This window comes from Psammomys obesus, unplaced genomic scaffold (assembly GCF_907164565.1).
Source record: "Psammomys obesus unplaced genomic scaffold, mPsaObe1.curated_primary_1811, whole genome shotgun sequence".
Taxonomy (NCBI): domain Eukaryota; kingdom Metazoa; phylum Chordata; class Mammalia; order Rodentia; family Muridae; genus Psammomys; species Psammomys obesus.
Genome location: NW_026593286.1, coordinates 42,101,619 through 42,117,941, shown reverse-complemented (window position 1 = coordinate 42,117,941; position 16,323 = coordinate 42,101,619). Strand labels below are relative to the sequence as shown.

General features: G+C 41.0%; 1 protein-coding gene across 1 annotated transcript; it reads right to left on the bottom strand.

Moving 5' to 3' along the window:
* Positions 1 to 13,630: 13,630 nt before the first annotated feature.
* On the bottom strand, positions 13,631 to 15,406 carry LOC129683887 (FERM domain-containing protein 3-like). The gene is given in 3 exon segments (XM_055616879.1): positions 13,631 to 14,267; positions 14,269 to 14,488; positions 14,491 to 15,406. Coding segments are annotated over 3 exon segments (1,773 nt in total).
* Between the last annotated feature and the right edge of the window lie 917 nt (positions 15,407 to 16,323).

The following is a 16,323-nucleotide window of genomic DNA, read 5'->3' as shown; positions in this document are numbered from 1 at the left end:
TGTGTGTGGCTGCTGGCAAGTCCTCTGCAGTCATCTTTGTGTATGAAGCATTTCAGACACACAGGCATCTGTGCTCAACAAAAGGTTTAATTACTATGGATATATTTTCTTTAAGCCCAAGGATAAGCTGTACTTATCATATGAACTTATCAGAACGACCACACTCTCTGTCCATTCTTGGTACTGAATCCTAACCTACATTGCACAAAATCTGTTCCTTGCAACTTATCCTTTTAAAAAGGAAAGACATGTATCCCGAAACCTCCATCTCCCTCCTATTTTCCTTTCCTTCCTCCCACTATTCTTGAGTTAACAGCTATACTGTAACTGATTTACATCCTTCCTGCCAATACTTTACTTCACTTACTCTTTTTTTTAAAATTTTTTATTAATTACACTTTATTCATTTTGTATCCCCCCATAAGCCCTTCCCTCCTCCCCTCCCGATCCCACCCTCCCTCCCCTTTCTGCATGCATGCCACTCCCCAAGTCCACTGATAGGGGAGGTTCTCCTCTCCTTTCTGATCTTAGTCTATCAGTTCTCATCAAAAGTGGCTGCATTGTCCTCTACTGTGGCCTGGTAAGGCTGCTCCCATCTCAGGGGGAGGTGATCAACGAGCAGGCCAATCAGATTATGTCAGAAGCAGTCTCTCTTCCCATTACTACGTAACCCATTTGGACACTGAACTGCCATGGGCTACATCTGTGCAGGGGTTCTAGGTCATCTCCATGAATAGTCCTTGGTTGGAGTATGAGTCTCTGGAAAGTTCCCTGTGTTCAAATTATCTTGTTCTGTTGCTCTCCTTGTGGAGTCCCCGTCCCCTCCAGCTCTTACTATTTCCCACTTCTTACATAAAATTTCATTCAGTCTGCCCATCAGTTGGCCATCAGGCTCAGCATCTGCTTTGACAGTCTATACTGCAGAGGCTTTCAGAAGTCCTCTGTGGCAGGTTCCCAGGTTGTTTCCTGTTTTCTTCTGGCTTTCAGAGGCCCTCTGTAGCAGGTTCCGAGGTTGTTTCCTATTTTTTTTTCTTCTGATGTCCATCCTCTTTGCCTTTCAGGATGGGGATTGAACATTTTAGTTAGGGTCCTCTCTTTTGCTTAGTTTGTTTAGATGTACAGATTTTAGTGGGTTTACTCTATGTTGTATGTTTATATGAGTGAGTATATACCATGCGTGTTTTTTGCTTCTGGGACAACTCACTCAGGATGATCCTTTCCAGGTCCCACCATTTACCTGCAAATTTCATGATTTCTTTATTTTTAATTGCTGAGTAATACTCCATTGTATAGATGTACCACAGTTTCTGCATCCATTCTTCAGTTGAGGGGCATCTGGGCTGTTTCCAGCTTCTGGCTATTACAAATAAAGCTGCTACAAACATGGTTGAGCAAATGTCCTTTTTGTGTACTTGAGCCTCTTTTGGGTATATGCCTAGGAGTGGTATGGCTGGATCTTGAGGAAGCGCTATTCCTAGTTGTCTGAGAAGGCGCCAGATTGCTTTCCAGAGTGGTTGTACAAGTTTACATTCCCACCAACAGTGGAGGAGGGTTCCCCTTTCTCCACAACCTCTCCAGCATGTGTTGTCCCTTGAGTTTTTCATTTTGGCCATTCTGATGGGTGTAAGGTGAAATCTCAGGGTTGTTTTGATTTGCATTTCCCTAATGGCTAATGAGGATGAGCATTTCTTTAAGTGCTTCTCTGCCATTCGATATTCCTCTACAGAGAATTCTCTCTTTAGCTCTGTTCCCCATTTTTTAAGTGGATTACTTGGTTTGCTGCTTTTCAGCTTGTTTAGTTCTTTATATATACTGGATATGAGTCCTCTGTCAGATAAAGGGTTGGTGATGATTCTTTCCCAATCTGTAGGCAGTCGTTTTGTTTTGATGACGGTGTCTTTTGCTTTACAGAAGCTTTTCAATTTCATGAGGTCCCATTTATTGATTGTTCCTCTTAGAGCCTGTGCTGTTGGTGTTCTGTTCAGGAAGTTTTCTCCTGTACCAATGAGTTCTAGGGTATTCCCCACTTTTTTTTCTAGCCGATTTAATGTGTCTGGTTTTATGTTGAGATCTTTGATCCACGTGGACTTCAGTTTTGTGCAGGGTGATAAATATGGATCTATTTTCATTTTTCTACATGTAGACATCCAGTTGGACCAGCACCATTTGTTGAAGATGCAATCTTTTTTCCATTGTATGGTTTTGGCATCTTTGTCAAAAATCAGGTGTCCGTAAGTGTGTGGGTTTATTTCTGGGTCTTCTGTTCGATTCCATTGATCCACCATTCTGTTTCTATGCCAGTACCATGCAGTTTTTATAACTGTTGCTCTATAGTACAGCTTGAGATCAGGGATGGAGATACCTCCAGAAGACCTTTTATTGTAGAGGATTGTTTTAGCAATTCTGGGTTTCTTGTTATTCCATACGAATTTGAGAATTTTTCTTTCCAGGTCTGTAAAGAATTGTGTTGGCAATTTGATGGGAATTGCATTAAATCTATAGATTGCTTTTGGTAAAATGGCCATTTTTACTATGTTAATCCTGCCAAGCCATGAGCATGGGAGATCTTTCCATCTTCTCATATCTTCCTCTAATTCTTTCTTCAGAGACTTGAGATTTTTTTCATACAAGTCTTTGACTTGCTTGGTTAGGGTTACACCAAGGTACTTTATATCATTTGTGGCTATTGTGAATGGTGTTGTTTCTCTAATTTATTTCTCAGCCCTTTTGTCTTTTGTATACAGGAGGGCTACTGATTTTTTTGAGTTAATTTTGTATCCGGCCACTTTGCTGAAGGTGTTTATCAGCTGTAGGAGTTCCCTGGTAGAGTTTTTGGGGTCACTCATGTATCCTATCATATCATCTGCAAATAGTGATAATTTGACTTCTTCCTTTCCCATCTGTATCCCCTTGATCTCCTTCAACTGTCTTATTGCTCTAGCAAGGACTTCCAGCACTATGTTAAAGAGATATGGAGAGAGTGGGCAGCCTTGTCTTGTCCCTGATTTCAGTGGGATTGCTTTAAGTTTCTCTCCGTTCAGTTTGATGTTGGCTATAGGCTTGCTGTATATCGCCTTTACTATGTTTAGATATGTGCCTTGTATCCCTCATCTCTCCAGTACTTTAAACATGAATGGATGTTGGATTTTGTCAAATGCTTTTTCAGCATCTAGGGAGATTATCATGTGGTTTTTTTCTTGCAGTTTGTTAATATGGTGGATCACATTGATGGATTTCCGTATATTGAACCACCCCTGCATACCTGGGATGAAGCCTACTTGGTCATAGTGGATAATATCTTTGATTGTTCTTGGATTCGGTTTGCAAGTATTTTGTTAAGTATTTTTGCATCAATGTTCATAAGGGAGATTGGCCTGAAACTCTCTTTCTTTGTTGAGTCTTTGTGAGGTTTAGGTACCAAGGTGACTGTGGCTTCATAGAATGAGTTTGGTAATGTTCCTTCTGTTTCTATTTTGCGGAATAGTTTGAAGAGAATTGGTGTTAGCTCTTCTTTGAAGGTCTGGTAGAATTCTGTGCTGAAGCCATCTGGTCCTGGGCTTTTTTTGGATGGGAGACTTTTGATGACCACTTCTATTTCTTTGGGGGATATAGGACTATTTAGTTGATTTACCTGGTCCTGGTTCAGCTTTGGTAAGTGGAATCGATCAAGAAAATTGTCCATTTCATTTAGATTTTCAAATTTTGTGGCATATAGACTTTTGAAGTAAGTCCTAATGATTGTTTGGATTTCTTCAGTGTCTGTAGTTATATCCCCTTTTTTATTGCTGATTTGGTTGATTTGGGTGGTGTCTCTCTGCCTTTTAGTTAGCTTGGAGAAGGGTTTGTTGATCTTGTTGATTTTCTCAAAGAACCAGCTCTTGGTTTCATTGATTCTATGAATTGTTTTATTTGTTTCTAATTGATTGATTTCAGCCCTGAGTTTGATAATTTCCTGCCGTCTACTCCTTCTTGGTGTGTCTGCTTCTTCTTTTTCTAGGGTTTTTAAGTGAGCCATTAAGTTGCTTGAATGAGCTGTCTCGAATTTCTTCTTGAAGGCACTTAGTGCTATGAACTTTCCTCTTAGCACTGCTTTCATTGTGTCCCACAAGTTTGGGTATGTTGTGTCTTCATTTTCATAGAGTTCTAGGAAGACTTTAATTTCTTTCTTTATTTCTTCCGTGACCCAGCTGTCATTTAGTAACAAGTTGTTCAGTTTCCATGTGTCTGTAGGCTTTTTGCTATTTCTGTTGTTGTTGAAGTCCAGCTTTATTCCATGGTGATCAGACAAGATACAAGGGATTATTTCAGTCTTCTTGTATCTGTTGAGACTTGCTTTGTGACCAACTATATGGTCTATTTTGGAGAAGGTTCCATGAGGTGCTGAGAAGAAGGTAAATTCTTTTGTGTTTGGGTGTAAAGTTCTGTAAATGTCTGTGAGGTCCATTTGATTCATGACCTCTGTCAGAGATATTGTTTCTTTGTTTAATTTCTGTTTTGTTGACCTGTCCTTTGTTGAGAGTGGGGTGTTGAAGTCTCCCACTATTATTGTGTGGGGATCTATATGTGGTTTAAATTTTATCAATGTTTCTTTTACAAATGTGGGTGCTCTTGTATTTGGGGCATAGATGTTCAGGATTGTGATGTCTTCCTGGTGGAATTTTCCCTTGATGAGTATGAAGTGTCCTTCCCCATCTCATTTTATTAATTTTGGTTGAAAGTCTATTTTATCAGATATTAGAATGGCTACTCCTGCTTGCTTCTTGGGTCCCTTTGCTTGGAAAGTCATCTTCCAATCCTTTCCCCTCAGGTAATGTCTATCTTTGTGCCTTAGGTGTGTTTCTTGTATGCAACAGATTGCTGGGTTTTGTTTACGTATCCATTCTGTTAATCTGTGTCTTTTTATTGGAGAGTTGAGTCCATTGATGTTGAGAGAGATTAATGACCAGTGGCTGTTAGATCCTTTGATTTTGATGTTGGCTGTGGTCATAAGGTTGTGTGTTTGGTTGCTTTTTGTTTTACTGTAGTAACGTTAATTATTTCCTGTGTTTTCTTGACAGAAGCTAATTTTCTTGGGTTGTATTTTCCCTTCCAGTGTCTTCTGTAATGCTGGATTTGTGTGTAGGTATTGTTGAAATTTGTTTTTGTCATTGAATATCTTGTTTTCTCCATCTATGAGGACTGAGAGTTTTGCGGGGTATAGTAGCCTGGGCTGACATCTGTGTTCTCTTAGGGTCTGCATGATATCCGTCCAGGCCCTTCTGGCTTTCATAGTCTCTGTTGAAAAGTCAGGTGTGATTCTAATGGGTTTGCCATTATATGTTACTTGGCCTTTTTCCCTTGCAGCTTTTAGTATTTTTTCTTTGTTCTGTATACAAAGATTTTGATTATTATGTGGCGGGAGGATTTTCTTTTCTGGTCAAATTTGTTGGGTGTTCTGTAGGCCTCATGTATCCTTATTGGCTTCTCCTTTAACTTGGGGAAATTTTCTTCAATGATTTTGTTGAAAATATTTTCTGGGCCTTGGAGAAGGGAGTCTTCTTTTTCCTCTATACCTATTATTCTTAGGTTTTGTCTCTTCATATTGTCTTGGATTTCTTGGATGGTCTGTGTCAGGAATTTTTTGGATTTAACATTTTCTTTGACAGATACATCGATTTCTTCCATTGTATCTTCTATACCTGAGATTCTTTCTTCCATTTCTTGTAGTCTGTTGGTTATGCTTACCTCTGTAGTTCCTGTTTTCTTCCCTAAATTCTTCCTCTCCATTATTTCCTCCATTTGTGTTTTCTTTAATTTTTCTAGTTCTATCTTCAGGTCTTGAGTTGTTTTGTTTACTTCCTTCACCTGTCTGATTGTATTTTCCTCCTTTTCTTTTAGTTCCTTCAACTCTGTTTCTTTTATTTCTTTCAGTGATTTAATTATTTCTTCTCTGAAGGCCACAAGCTGTTTGGCTGCATCTTCCGTATTTCTTCACGGATGGCCATAATCTGCTTGTCTTTAACTTCCTCCATTTCTTTACGGATAGCCATGATCTGTTTGGTTTTATCTTCCTCTAATTCTTTACGTATTTTATTTGTTTCCTCTATTATCGTCTTCATCATCATAGATGTAAGGTCATCTTCTTGATTTTCTATTATGCTGTGTTGACCAGGGCTGTTCGCCCCTGGATGACTGGGTTCTGGAGATGCCATATTGCTCCGTCTTTTGTTGGTTGAGCTTTTACGCTGACCTCTACCCCTTTGGGCTGATTTAGGTGTTGGCTGTTAGTTTCTGTGCTTCCTGGAGTCCTGAGGTAGGGAGAATCCCCTTGGCCAGAAGATGATCTTTCCTGAAGGAGTCCTCCTCTGCTTTTTGGTTATGGTCACTGTATGGCCAGTGTTTCTCAGTAATTGCCACTGCTCACCTCAGGTTTATAGCCCTGAGTAGTAGCTGTGGTCTTTGTTAGGCAGGGGGGATCTCACCCATAGAAGTTCTCAAGACAGCTGCCCCACTGCTGGGTTTCTCGTTATAAATTTAGTGTGCTGCTGCTCACTAAATTTCCAGGTACAGTCCTCTTGAAGAACCTGCTGATTCCCTAGCTGTGGGGTTTTCTCCCAACAGGGAAACTCAGTCTGTTATCCTGGGGCGCACAGTTCTGTCCGGGAAAGTGAGAGGTGCGCCCAGCGAGTCTCTGGGCCAGAGGCTGAGTGCTCCGCTCTGGGCCTGGAGAATGTGCACCTAGGTTGAGTTGGTGCCTGGGGACACTACTCTGGTCTGGAGGCTGGCTGCCTCACTCTGGACCAGAAGCTGTGTGTCCCTGTCTGGGATGGCGGCTGCAGGCACTGCTCTGGTCCAGACGCTGTGGGTGCAGCCCTCTTGAAGGACCAGGGATTCCCACAGTTTTGTCAGTCTAGCTAGGGATAACTGGTTGATCCTTGGCACAGTATCTGAGGGCTGCTGTAATGGCTCTCTGGCTTTTGTAGGTCTGAGGATGCAGTTGTGTGTCCCAGTGCCCTAGGGGAACTCAATAATGGCGGCAGAGCACAGTGCTCCTGCCTGCATTAGAGCCTATAGACTGCGTGAGTCCAGGAAGTCTTTTGGTGCTGGGTGTCCTGAGTGTTAGACCTGATGATCCCCTCCGCTGGGGTTTTCCTCCAGCTAGAGACACCCAGTCTTTGCTTTGGGGACCGCTGTTCTTTCTGGGGTGGCGAGTAGAACCCACAGGCACAGATGCCCTCTTGTGGCTCCGCCTTTCTGGGCGTTCGGAGCCTTGGTAGCTGCCTAAACTGGGTTATTTTTCCCGAGACCTTTTCTGAGTGGGGGTGTTGGCTGAGTGCTCTGAGATCAGACCAGCCATTTCCCTCCCTGTGGGTTTGCACCTGCCAGTGAAATGCAGTCTCTGGTGCCCTGGTGCCCACAGTTCTATCTGGGGCGGCGAATCAGGCGCACAGTAGGGCTCTGTGCAGGTGCCTGGGTCCCCGCCTCTTGCTCTGGGCTGGCTCCTGGGGCACCCGCAGAACCCGGGTCTTTTCCAGGGGATGTCTGGGTGACCTAAGGTCGGTCCCAATTGTTTCCTGCTCTCAACTGGAAAATCCAGTCTGTGGTGTTGTGGGCCCACAGTTCAGTCTGGGACAGTGACCAGATCATGCTGGCGTGTAGCTCTGGGCTGGCGACCAAGCGCCTGGCGGAACCAGGATCTCTTCCATGGTTTAGCCGGGTGAGTTAAAGCTGATTGAATCCCCTACCGTGGGGTATCCTCTCACCTGTGAAACACAATCACTTGTGTTTTATGGCCACGAGTTCTGATTGCTGGTCACTGTGACAATCCTGCTGTGCTGCTCCTCAGAATGAGAGTCCTCCTGGTGCCGCCATCTTGCCCCCTTCACTTACTTTTTAATGAACTCAGAGTAGGTTGAGGAAAATCTTACTAAACACAGTAAAATTGTATGCACTTTAATTTATTTATTTACAATTTTAGTGATTGAACCCAGATCTTGTGCAGGCTAGGGAAGCATGCTGTCACCAAAACCATATCTCCATCCATTGAGTATGTTATAGATATTGTCCATTATGTAGACAGATACAGATGTATATATGTGTCTCATTTTATCCTGTAAATAGCCAGTTCTCAGTTAACCTTATGCTATTTACTATTGCAGAGATAATTTCTTCTGTGAACATCCAGATTTCCTAACCTATTCCACTGGGCTGTTTGTCTATCCCAGAGCCGCAATGTTCTCAGTTGCTATCGTTTTTATTTTTTAAGTGAATGTCTTAAATATGCATGAGAGGTGAATTTGATGCTGAATGCTGAGTTGTTCACACTTCCTGTCTATATTAGGCTTTCTAACAAAAGCGTGTTCAATTCTTTTGTTTGCTGTTGTGTTGTCCCTTCATGTAATCTGGTACTGAAGAAGACAGTACTTAGGATTGTCATTTCTTTTCTTTGTGTGGTACTGTGAAACTGCCAGGGGTTTTGATGCAGTTGTTAGATGCCTAGAAGTTTAAAAATCATGACCTATAAATTTCTTTTTAAATTTTTTTTATTTATAAAATATATTAATATATATCAATATAGATGTATATAAAATAAATTACATAGTTATTACTTTAAGGCCTGATCCTAGCCCCCTCCCTTCTCTCCTAGTCCTGCTCTCACCACCCCCTTTACCCCCACCCCCCCTTTCCTTTTTTCTCAAAGAAGAGGAGGCCCCTAAGGGGAACCACTCCATCCTGGCCCCTCAAGTCACAGCAGGACTAAGCGCATCTTCTTCCCCTGAGGCCTGACAAGGCGGCCCAGCCAGGGGAAGGGATCCAAAGGCAGGCAACAGCGTCAGAGACAGCCCCTACTCCTGTTGTTTAGGGGACCCACATGCTGCCAGTAGAGGGAGGCGACACCAACACATTCATAAAACCTTCATCCCAAAATTTGTCTTGCCTACAAGAGTTGTAAGGATAAAGATGGAGCAGAGATTGAGAAAATGGCAAATCAACAACTGGTCCAACTTGAGACCCACCCTATGGAAGAGAGCCAACCCCTGTCACTGTTAATGAAACTCGGCTATGCTTTCAGACAGGAGCCTAGCATAACTGTCTTCTGAGAGGCTTCATCTAGCATCTGATGGAAACAGATGCAGAGACCCACAGCCAAACATTAGGCCAAGCTCACGGACTTTTGTGGAAGAGTGGAAGGAAAGATTGAGGGAGCTGGAGGGGCCAAGGACATCACAAGAAGACCTACACTAGCCTGGGCCCATGGGGGCTGACAGAGAATGAGCCACCAACCGAAGAGCTCCATGGGCTGGACCTAGGCCCCTGCACACATGTAGCAGCGTGTGGGTTCTATGATTTTCTTATGCAATAATGTTCCTTAGCACTAAAAACAAGCTTGATATTAACTTGATAATTAAAAATTCACTTGATCTTAACACAGCCTGACAAAATTTCTTCTTTATTGTATTGAGGATGTTCCCTTTAACTCTTAATGTGTCCTTATGTTTTAGGCATACAAATGGATTTTTACTCTTATGTTAAGTCTTGTAATCTTTTTAGTAGAAAATGTGGTTATATCTGATTTGTGTGTGGCATTATCTACTTTTTCCCCTTTATTTTGATTTTTGTTTTGCTATGTCTGTCTGTGTGTGTCCTTCTTTTTCTTCTGTAATTTGTTTGGGGTATGTGTGTCTGTGTGTTTTTCAATTGTGCTGGTGGAAGATGGTTTTTATTTGGTCCTTTACTAATTTGAAAGTCATACTCAAATTTTATTTTGAAGGTTTTTCACCTGAAATGCCTAGAATCCATGCATATTTAGATATCTAATAAGTTATATGTATCTGTGACATCATAGAGGATAGAGCTGAAAATATTGGGAAAACGCTATAAGTTTGGATAAGTTATTTACAGAGCAGGTTAAAAGGGGCGTCCAGAAGGCTAAGAATATTACCCTAGCAAACAGTAGTTTAAGGGGCAGACTGAGCCCAAGGAACGGCAAGAAAGGGGTTTGGAAGAAATTGATTAGAGCAAGAGATAATGGTTTCAGAAATCAAGGGAGATTTCAAGTAAAATGAGGATTTAAAAATAATTCCAGAGTTTTAATAATTTGGTGACCTCATCTATAACACTTAAAAAATAGTGTACAAAGAACAGCTATTATACAACAATTTAATATATGACAGCAGTGGCATGGGATTTCTGCTTTCATATTAGGGAGAAAGTATAGATGAGGAGGAGGATTTAGTGCAGCAACATGAGGGTTAGAAGGCTTGGCTACTGGACGGCCTCACTTAGCACTTTGTAATTGCAGACCAGTGTAAATCATGCACTGGTTCACTGTGGGCGATAAAGACTTGTCTAGAAAGCCAGGCTGTGGCTTATTTCCCTTGTTGTCACCATGTCTGCCTGGCTTCTTTACAGCGTAGGCAGACCTTGGGTTGTTGCACCTTGTTTTAGTATGTTCTGCAGGTAGTGCATTTTGTACATATTGAACTCATATAGCAACCTTGCATTGGTCACATTCATTTTTTCCTAGCAGCTTTTTGGCATTTTAATACCACGGTTGTCAAGTTAGCCATTATTCTATTCTCATTTAATAGAGTACGGTATGGTACAAACTTAACATCGTGTACCCTGAAAAACTAGCAAGCTCCTGTCACTGTATTCATTGTGCTAGCTGCTGTATTGGAGTGGTCTACAGCCAAAATCCACAAACCTCTGAGATAGGCTCTTCTTCTTTTTTTTTTTTTTTTAACTACGCCCAGCTATAAAGAATAGGAGGCGGGAGGGAAAGTGGGACTACGAGGAAAGACGGGAGGGGTCTACAAGCAGGATATAAAGCAAATAAATAAATAAATTTTAAAAAATAATTAGGACTTCCCCTGATGGGACTTCTGTACCAGGCCCCAGGGGAGGAAGAGGAACTCGTTCTCATGTGAGTAGATGAGCTGGGGTGTCTGGGGGTCCTCTATTCTGGGGGCTGCAGGAGGGAGGATGGGACTGGGAGGAGAGGAGGGAGGGGCCATGACCAAAATGTAAATTGAATTAATTAATTAAAAAAAGAATTAGGGCTTACCTTAATTCTTCAACCTTGGGTATTCCTATCAACTAAGCCCTGATTCAGTGGCACAGGTACCATGCACATGAAAGCCACAGTGACTCCATACATGGATTGAGTTTAGAAGGAAACGGGGACACATATATACAGCTCAGGTTGAAGTAGTTGAAGAAGGCTCAGCAGCCTGTTTTAGCTTGTCCCATGTTTACCAATGCACTACAGGTTCCACTTGCAGATTCTTAGATAAGGAATGCTATAGTGCATCTGCATCATCTTTGTGCTGGTTTTGCGCATTTGTTGTTTCCCAACATTAAGGCAGAATGAGGGTGAGACAGGGCCTTTCTTTGTAGCCCAGGGTTACATACATGATGCCTCTGCCTCAGATTCTGGAATCATGGGATTGTAGGAGTGCATTGCCTTGCCTGGCTGAGAGTTTTTAAATGGAGGGAGGAGAGGAGGAAGAAGTAGATTAGCCTCTGTCATATTTCCTAGAAATGTATCATTCTAATAAACAAGTTTTTTGTTCAACTTCTTGTTCTGTTACTACTCCACTTATGATTTACACATCAGTTCTCATTCTGTTACTGTTTAAGCATTAGCGGTGACATCGTTGATGTAGTTAGCACTTTGCTAAGTGCTTTTGTTGTGTCATCTGTGTTTATCATTTTCTTTTCTGTTAGTTTTTATATGGCCTTCATATAGATTTCTTGGAAAATACTGGCTTATGTTTCCTAGACTCCTGCCTTAAAGTAACTGGCAACTTGTGGGATACCAAAAGGGTTTACAGCACTCTGAACTATGTTGTTGAGGTTGGAAAATGGATTCTAAACTCATTTATGTAATAATTTTGAAATATTTTATTCTGTGGCCTAATTGTGTGTGTGTATGCGTGTGCGTGTGTGTGTGTGCGCACGCGCGCGTGCATGTGTGCAGGTCTATGCACATAGATGCCTTTGTTTGGCTGATACCCAAGAGTGTCTACTCTTACATTTTTTTCAAATATAATCCCCTTTTAACCATCACCCTGTTTGTCTCTTCCTTTATAATCCGTTATTGTGAAATCATTTTCCAAATGTCTTTCTCAACTTGACTTCTCACTTTAAGTTGACTTTACGCTTAAATTAATCTGAATAGCCTTATTCAGATTATTCAGATATTCAGTTTAGCTTAAGCAGTTTTTAGCACTGTTATTTATAGTACAGTAGGTAGAAAAAATTAAAACCAAAAAGAAATTCATCAAAATTCCTACCTGTACACAATTTCTGTACAATTGGACGTTTTTCTGTACAATACCTATAAATTTGCATTGTATTAAATATTCTTTGGTTTTTAAGTTAAGCATAGAGTCAGTATTTTAATCATAACATTTCATTTGATATAACTTAATAGCATTGAGTAGCTTCTTTGTAAAACAGAGATAACAAACTCATAAATATATGAGACTATTAAATATCAATATTAAAATGTAAATATGAATGAAGAAATGCATCAAACGTTTAACACCATGGGAAGTCCATGGCATGGACCAGTCACTGAGGTTTTTTTTTTTTAACTCTTAAAAATTTCTCCACTTTTATTAACTAAACATGATTTTATGAACTAAGTTCACAGCTCTTTACACTGAGTGCCGTGCCGTGTGTCACCATCACTTTCATACAGGCAACCACATGCTTATCACTTGCCTAGCAGTCTCTCCAGAACTCTTTGTTGCCACTTTCCAACTTGCCAAACTCCTGCCTGCTTTCCCTTAGATTAGTACACAATAACAATTAACTAGTGGATCTTTTACAATTTTACTATCACAAGCAGTTTCAATTTCTTTTAAAAGCACTCTGCATCCCCAGACCAAACAAATGGACAAAATGCAAATGAAATTACAAGATTATCATGGCCTAAAACTTTGAAAACTGGATCCCACTGTGTCAACTCAATGTTCTCTATGGTCACATCTTCTAATCAGGTTTTGAGAACTTACTATAGTTTCTTACTGTAATTTTTCAAAATCATATGCAGGCAATAAGCTATGGTAGTTAGCCAAAAAAATCTTTAAAAAATCAGGTGTCAAAACATTAAAAATTTGACATGCATTAGTTTTACAATATGTATACTTAAATAACTCCAGAAAACTTTTTTTTTTGCTAAAAATTTACGAAAATAGTTAGAACGCATAAAAATAGTTTAAAAAAAACTGAAAGAAAAACCCAGCATCAACTTATTTGTATAGGCATCAGTAAGAGGACATTATTTTCACCAAAGGTTATATTAAAAAGATTTCCCTTGTATTTTTACTAAAATCCTGATTTTCATTATAGCTCACAATAAAGAAACAGGAATACCTAACTCTAATGTATTATATTATTATGATAAGATAAAGAGAATTTTTTTTTTTACTTCATGATTGCCTTTCTGAGTGAGTACTCAAAGGACTATATTTGATTTAAATTGACTAAAAATCAATGAAGTACAGAAAACTTATTTCAAGCTTTAAGCAGTCAGCTAAGAGAAAAGACTACCTCTTGATAACTCACGGCCATTCAAAACATCTACTGAAAGTGATACCGCTGGTATGGAAAATAGCCCTAGTGTTATCAGATATGAACCTTATGAACAAGCCCGCATGTAGAGGAAGATGTCCACCTTCCCAGTCACCCACTCCTTCAGGAGACAATAGTATTCCTAGCGAAACTGCTCAAACTCTGGTGTCTGATGGATTTTGCATAAGAAGGAGAGATCAATACCTGACTCCAAAAGGAGAAGGATCAGGGGAAACACAAACAGCAGCAGTCCCAGGCCCACCACCAGGAGCCTGGAGAAGCTCTTGATCAGGGGATTGACCCAGACACGGCCAGTCAGGATGGAATAGCTCCATGACAAAGCTTGACGAGCTTCCTTCAGCTCCTCCTCTTCAGCCATCAAAAAGGCATGTTCATCTGCCTCCAGTTCCTCAAATGAATCTGTGTCTTCTCTTTCTAGCTCTAGCCTAGATGGACAGTCAAAGAGCATGTTGATTTCATTGTCATCCACTGGGGTAGGGAGCAGGCTGGTGCTAGGATTGTATGCCAGCTCAGAAATGGTCAAGGGGTCTTCTTTTACTTTGTCTTCCTCTTCACTTGGAGGATCTGCACACCGAGCTCCCTTCACTGGTGAGCTGGCAACCAGGGGCTCAGAAACATCCACTTTAGGTAACAGGGCACCTTCATCCAGAGGAACTTCCTCTTCCTGTTCAATGGGGGAAGGAAACGGGCTGCAACGGTTCCATGTTGATGATGAGCTGTTTGTTCAAGGAGTGAAAGCTGCGACTCTGAGTAATGTTGACTCTATGCACCTTGGGAGGACTCCTCTGGATTTTGGAGCTTGCCTCTACCACCTCTTTAGCAGCTTTACCACTGTACTGAAATCTACTTCCTTTAAAAAATATCTTGCTGCTTGACACAGTCTTGATCTGATTGGGACTTTGCATACTTGGTTTTCTACCCCACATTTCCATACATGTTTGCAGGAAGCTGCTGTTGAAGTATGGAATGCCAAGACAGTGTTTTTCTCTTTCTGGGTGCCAATCACATAAAATGTCTTCCCTTCAAACTTCAATTTGCAGACATCTGACCATTTTCTCAAATGGATTCTTTTATTTCCCTGGAATACCACAAAACCTGCAGCAGTGAATCCTAAAAATGCTGTAGCACCTTTTGAATCCTTGCATGGGTGAGGATCCACCTCATAAGTTTCCAGTGTATGAGCTTTCAGGAGTAAGTTGAATTCAGCAATCGCTGGGTTCTGACCTCTGAGTTCATTGTTATGAATTTCCTTGATTTTTCTTTCCAACTTCTGTGCTTGCTTGGGAAAAATCTCAAACTCACTGATATAATTCTCGGGATGTTCATCAGGATAGTAATCACCAAACTCAGCTTGAATGATACAAGCACCCAGATAGGCAGCATCAGAAAAGGAACACAGCAGTCGACCATGAAAAATGTCTCTTTTAATTTGCAAATATAAAAGGTACCTTGTAAGCTCTTCTTTAATCTTCAAGGGTTCGTGTGGGTAGAATTTCACTCTAAAGCACATGGTATATGGTGGATGAGATTTCATTTGCTTGAAGATGGACTTGTTAGGTTCAAGCCAGTGCCTTTGCTTCTCTGAGTCCACATAGGGAATTCCAAAGTAGTCCTTCTCCAGCAAGCTGTGGTAGTTGCAGATGTGCTCAATAAGAAACTGCCCTTTGGTCTCCCTCTGGATATGGCAGGAGACCTCCGAGTCGTCCAGTAGTCGAATGGTGCATTTCATCTCCTGGCTGAGCGATTTGATGCTGGAGCTCCGAAAGTGAATCATTTTCATAGTCCTCCTGCCTCTGGGCACACAGTGACAAGAAGCGAACATACACAGCAGCACGCAGGAGCGAGCTGTAGGAGGTGCGGGGCCCACGCGGCCCTGGTCCATGCGGACATTCACACGCTCTCAATAAAGTCCCTGCTCTGGTTCAGTCACTGAGTTCTTAATTGATGAGTTAATCTCCGTGGTTTTGGAACCCTGGTTTTTATAGTTTTTGCTATCCAATAGTTTTTAAGACCTGCTAGACAGTAGTTCTCAACATTCCTAATGCTGTAACCCTTTAATACAGATCCTCAAGTTGTGGTGACCTCCAACCATAAAATTATTTTCATTGCTATTTCATAACTGTAATTTTTCTACTGTTACAAATCTTAATATAAATATTTTTGGAGACAGAGGTTTGCTGAACCTTGACCCATACATTGAGAACCACCGTGCCAGGTCAATTATTCATCATTTCTGTTTCTGTAAAGCCAGGACGTATATTTGTCTTTATGTGTGAAACTTTCACATATCCTTACTTAGTTTCTGGTCAGGATATGCAGTTCTGTGAAGCCAGACATTCTTCTTCTTCTTTTTTTTTTTTTTTTTTGTGAGAGAATAGGGGAGATTTCATTTTAAATACATAGCAGTATTAAATCAATACTTTACATTGATGAGAAAGATTTATTCCAGACAGAATAACCAGCGCACATGAGAACTGCCTGACAAAGTTCCTTGGCTATTTATCTATTTATTTATTTATTTATTTATTTATTTCCACTTTTTTAATTTTATTTTTCTCATTAGTTACATTTTGTTAATTCTGCATCCCAGCTGTATCCCTCATTCCCTCCCCAGTCCCACCCTCCCTCCCTCAGCTCCTCCCTGCCCCTTTCCAAGTCCACTGATAGGGGAGGACCTCCTCCCCTTTCATATGACTCCGTTTTGTCAGGTATTTTCAAGACTGGCTGCAAAGTCCTCCT